The 5,825-nt window shown below is 34.7% G+C and overlaps 1 protein-coding gene across 1 annotated transcript; it reads left to right on the top strand.

The window, feature by feature from the left end:
- Positions 1 to 363: 363 nt before the first annotated feature.
- LOC110725002 (uncharacterized protein DDB_G0286299-like) lies at positions 364 to 789 on the top strand. Its single transcript, XM_021904482.1, has one exon. It carries the CDS (start codon positions 364 to 366, stop codon positions 787 to 789), a length of 426 nt encoding a protein of 141 aa, XP_021760174.1.
- The last annotated feature ends 5,036 nt before the right edge of the window (positions 790 to 5,825 follow it).

Raw genomic sequence — 5,825 nt, 5'->3', positions numbered from 1 at the left:
GTTGTTGACTACCAAAGGTAAGTTCATTAAATTGCTTAACTGTGTAAGTTATTAAATATATACATTGCACATATGTAAAAAGCGTGTTCTAATTGTGTATTTATAGAAAGTTTCTTTTAAATTAAATGAATATGAAAAGAAAAGTTTTTTTTTGGGAAAATTCATCCAGTAATTTCAAAATTGGAAAAATTAATTGAATTTGTTCAATTGATTACTGAATAGCAAAATCCCTTAAAATCCTTCACACCGCTTCATTAATTATAAAAAGTTGATTTCACCCACCTCTTTCACCTCACTGTCAAATCAATTAACCCCTTCTCAGTAAAAACCCTCTTGAACTTTAAAACCTTCCCTAAAACAACAATGGTGATCATTGCTGAAATCGTCTCATCAGAAAACTCTCAAAACTCCGAAAACACCATCCAAGAAGAAACATCTCCTTTAGCCATGGTGAACTACAAATCGTCTTCTACCTCAATCAAAACTTATGAAAACCCTAAAAGCTCATCTCCTAAACCTAAAGAAGTAGACAGTAAGAGTGATAAAGGAGAATCTTCTGTCTCAAGTGTCCTTCAAAGGTTAAAAGAGTGGAAAGAGAAGAAACAAAGGGTGAAGTCTCTTGAAGAGAAAATTAAAGAATTTGACGAGTTTGCTCAAGAGAAAAACTCAGAAGAGACAAAAGAGGAGGACGAAGAAGAAGAAGAGATGAATGTGGGAGAAGAAGATAAAGAAGATCAGAACAATTCAAAAAGGAAGAATCAGAAAAGGAAGAGGAAAAAGAGGAGTTAACTGATCAAACCAAACTTGAGTCACAGGCAGGGAGGTATGTTGGAGGACATCATATCGATTTAGTTTGGTGTAGGAAAGCTATATTCTTAGAGTTTCTTGATTTGATTAAGTTTCAAGGCTGGGAATTCTTGCTGTCTAGAGTCTCAGCAAACTATCTGTATCCTGTTGCTATGACAGAATTCTGTCAAAAATTTTAAGCAAAATTAGGGGTAATTTCTAGTGTAGTTGATGGTGTCAAAATCGAATAAATATTGAAACCCTAGGTAAAATTCTGAAAACACCTACTGAGGGGTATGAAACATACATCAAGGGAAAAGCTAGTGTCAAAGTAGGAAATTACTTGACATGTGACATTGTTGAAGCCCTAGGTGGTCAAAGGGGGAAGAAGGTCATGAGTCACAATGATCTGAGTCTAATGAACAAATTGCTGTTTAACCTTGTGAAGAAAACCATTCCGCCTAGAACTGCTAAGAAAGGGGAAGCATGTCTGATGGATATGGCTGTAATTTTCTGTTTGTCAAAGAAAATTGAGGTCAACTTTCCTGAATTGATGTACCAGCATTTAGCACACTGTGTTCCAAGTAGGACAAAGTGGGATATGAAGCCATTTTGTCTACTCTGTTTGAAAATGCTGGAGTGGTTCTGAAGGGTAAATATGGGGCTCTGGATGAGAAGCCAGAAAATGTCATCAATGAGGAAACTCTAGCTGGACTGAGTTTGGAGGTAGTGAAAGGAAAAAATCAAAAAATAGAGAAGGGAGAGAAAAAGAAAGAAAAAGTGACAGGGAAAAGAAAGGAAAAGGAGGTGTCTGAGCAGCCTGTAAGGAAGAGCAGGAGGATTTCTGCCAGTACAGTTCCTCAAACAAGCATGGAACAACCACTAGAGTTGGATGTTGAAGAAAGTATCCTCAATGGGCAAGTTGCAGAATTGGTGGACAGGATGGAAAGGGTTGAGAATCAGATGAAGAATTCTGCTGGAAAACTTCATATGCTGACCCTGGAAAAGCTGGTGCAGGAGCAGGGGAAGGAGTTAAAAGAACTCAAGAAGCTGATGCTGAAACAAGACAAGGAACTTCAAGAGCAAAAGAAGTTTCAGCAGGAACTAAACAAGGATCTACATGAACAAAAGGAGGAGTTCCTTGTGAGACTCAAGAGTCTTGAAGAGAATCTGGAAGCTTCTGCACAAAGACAAAGGAGGACTACAAAAAAATTCTGGAGTTTCTTGAAACCTAGCCTATCCTATTTCAGCCTAGCCTATTTTCTCTATCTCAGTCATGAACAACTTTGATTTCTATTTTAGTGTTTGAACAATTAATGTTGATTGTAAATTTTCTAAAATTGTTCAACTGGTTGATATATCTTTTGGTTTTTTTTAATGACTAGTTGGAACTTTGCTTATACTTGTGTGTTTATGTATGTACTGAACTCTTATGCAGAAAAAGTAGAACTTGCTTGAGGTAGCTTAGCAGCGCTGCCTTCAGTTTCCCACACTCGATGAATTGCTTGTGGGGCTGTGGCTAGATGCTTAATAACTTGAAAAACAAGAATTTTTGATAATGCCAAAAGGGGGAAAAGAAGAAGCAAACTTGGAAGCTAAAGTTGTTCTGGGTTCTAGTTAAGAAAGTATCAGAAATTTCTTTGTTATGATGCAGTAGTAGTTTAAAGTAGTTTAGCTTATTTCTGCTTTGTTTATTTTTTCTATTGTTTCTTTGAGTGTTTACTTTTTGTCAATTTATCAAAATTTTCAAAAATACGACCTTCTATTTTGTTTAACTTGTCTTAGAGTTTGCTTAAGTTTGTCATCATCAAAAAGGGGGAAATTGTTGAAGTATAATGGTTTTGATGATGAGGAACTTGAACTAAAAGCAAACTCAACTAATAAAGATTCTCTTGTGTGTGATTAGTCTAGGTGAAGATTAATCTTGGTGATTGAAGAACCATCTGAAACTAAGAAGACATGAAGAAGATCTTTATTGAAGAAGTTAAACAAATCAGAGGAAGAGTTCTCTAACAAGAACTAAGTTCCCTAACAGGAACTTGAAGACAAAGAGTTTAAGTTCTTTGGTGGAACTTGATATGCTTGGAGCCCAAGTAATCTACCTGATCAAAGTGCGGCGCAACAATAATAGTTAAAGGTTTTATCTTAGTAATTATTGTTAATATGTTAAGTAGGTTAGTGCACGAAATTTATTAGAAACGTGATAAGTTTGCTTGGTAAATAAAATAAATATGGAAAATAATGAAAGATAGATTTTAGGAAAAGATTTTCTAAAAAGATTATTTTCCTTAAAATCGGTTTGTTAAAAAGATAAGTCTTCTTAATAAAGATCTTTTTAATTTTATTTTGATTTTATCCCACTGGATTAACATAAAGCCGTGTTTAAAGATAAGTTAAGTTAACTTATTTATCTTTTAGAAAACCTACTTTCTATACGAGTGTTACTTGTATAAATAGTAGAGGGCAAAATGGTTTAGGTTTTTGTGAGTTTATGCGTGGAGAAATCACAGTGCTATAATTGAGTTAGTTTACCAAGCTTCTAACTTGTCATATTAGTTTCGGATTTCGTGCATTGCTTACCTATCATACTAGGTGTCATATATTTGTAGAGGTTGGGTTATTTGGGTGAATTTATAGTTTGTATTATATACAGTTTTGTGTTAGCTTCTAGGTGAAGCTGAGAGTCTTTTGCTTAGGTGGTACAGGTGATTAAGTACTTTGGCAGTACGGGTAGTGCTTTGGTAGTACGAGTGAATCTAAGTGTGTTACTTAGATTGGGTAGAATAGGGTCCTATCAAGTAGCAAGTCCAGTGAGGAACTTGTGAAATAAAGGTCCGTGTCTAATAGGTTGTAACTTGGTGTTTGCCCTATTATAGTGAAGTGTGTTTTGTTTGAAATCCCTAAGGAAGGGTCGAGGTTTTACTTTCAATTGGGCCCTGGAAGGTTTCCTCGTAAAATCTGTGTGTTTTATTAAGTTCCTTTACGTATTGTTTATTTATCCGCAAAAAGTAGTCATTAAGAACTCAATACAATTCACCCCCCATCTTGTATTAATCGTCTCAACTAACAATGTCTCTCTGTAAGCATTCAAGTGAGACCATGGGCATTACCTCTATAACCTAATTGAGAACATGGTGTTTGTTGCTCTAAGTGGTGTCTTTCTGGAAAGTAACACGTTTCTAAAACGACAAGTGGGAGGAAAATGAACTCGATGACAATCGAGCTTAGCAACAAACTAGAACTGAGAATCTCGGAAGACCTTAAAAGGGCTTCGTGAGAATGCTTGAACAAGAATACTCAAAAGGACTTTACAAGTGCCTTAAAAGAAAATTCATTACTCACAAAACATCAGAAATGTTGGAGTAAGATCAACATAATAAAAGGGCTTTGGAAGCGCCTTGAAACTCAGTGGTTGATGCAATTGCCCTGTATAGGTATAGAATTCACCAAAGGTTTGGGTTGAATCCTATAAATTTTCTATTAAGTGAGAAATAAACCTAAGACTTACAAGCATACTATTTACTATTAGATAGTAAAGGAATAATGCCTTGTAAGATAGCTACGATAAATCCAAATTCCGAATAATGGTTAGAGGCCATAAAAATTCGAGATAGACTCCATGTTTGATAACCATGTTTGAAACTTAATTAATTTGCATAAAGGGTGAAAGACCCATCGATTGCAAATAAGTTTTCAAGGAGAAAACTAACAAATGTGGAAATGTATATGCATACATAGCTTTAAAATAAAATGTTTACATACCAAGCAAAAGACGATACTTAGTACGTATTGGGTATTAAGTTCTATTGTATAGGCTTAATAAAATGTTTGAACGTGTAAAGGAGTTTACCGTGTTAAACATGAATTGAAGGACTTTGAAAGACTTTCTACCCGTATGTATAAAACTAAGTAAATGTTTGAAATAATTATAAGCTAGGATAAATACTAAGTCAAACATGAAAGACTCTAATAGAGACTTTCAACCGTATCACACAGCAAACTGTATAGCAAAGACTCAGTGAAATTGAATGATCTAAAATGGCAAATTGATGGAATAAGATTGAGAATTACTCTGCAATTTAATCCATCATGTACGCTGTGATATGGAATCGTCGCACGACTTACTTGCTTAGAGCATCTGAAGTATGTATGTAGTACCAATCAACCTGAATCAATGTAATAGATCGTTAGATTATGGCCAAGAACATCCAAAGTACTTGGATAAGTAACAGGATGAGTTCTTGACTTGTAGAAACAAATACTATTTGAGAATTGATGTTGCAAGCACAAACCTTAACAAGGATTAGATCCTTAACAAGGAAGCCGTTTATAAGCATGAGCTAACAATAAATCGTGGCTTGATAATGGTAACATGGACGTGGATCCATGTGTAATGTGTAGGAATTTAAGGAAAATTTCCATGATCACAAGTGATTAGGGTATCCCAAATCATTGTGAGTCATTTGGACTGAAACCCAAGCAAAGCATCATCAGGAAGTCTACTAAAATATATGTTGAGAATATTGTTGCCTTAATGGCGATAATAAAGAAGATGTTCTATGGAAAGTTCTTGCTGAACGTTAATGATTGTAGGTCGTCAAGTTGAAGGTCTCAATCATGAAAATGAGTGGGAGCCATCACTTGGAAAATAAATCCTAAATCACATATAATCCATGACACTCTCAAATTTTATCATCTTATTATGAAAATGATCAGTAATGAAGATGCTAAGATTAGCAAAGTAATTATAGCTAAACCTATGCAATGAGTGAACGACAACATTCACAATTGCATGAAAGAAATCAAGCATATTAGATATGGTTGTGATTTCTATAATGTCTTATAAAGAGTGATACTCTTAAAACATTCGGAAAAACAATTTATCATAAGATGAACCATTCAGGTTTTGGAGTAATTTAAAGTTTCATGCAATTTTTATCACTCCGTTTGCTATTTAATTGTGGTTTAGAATTATATAATGAGTCCATTCGATTCTTGGAATATTCAAAATAGTGTATCAAGACCAGTCTTGGTAAGGA

This window comes from Chenopodium quinoa, unplaced genomic scaffold (genome assembly GCF_001683475.1).
Source record: "Chenopodium quinoa cultivar QQ74 unplaced genomic scaffold, ASM168347v1, whole genome shotgun sequence".
NCBI lineage: Eukaryota > Viridiplantae > Streptophyta > Magnoliopsida > Caryophyllales > Amaranthaceae > Chenopodium > Chenopodium quinoa.
Note: the sequence above shows the minus strand (reverse complement) of the source record. Positions and strands in the feature narration are given on the sequence as shown.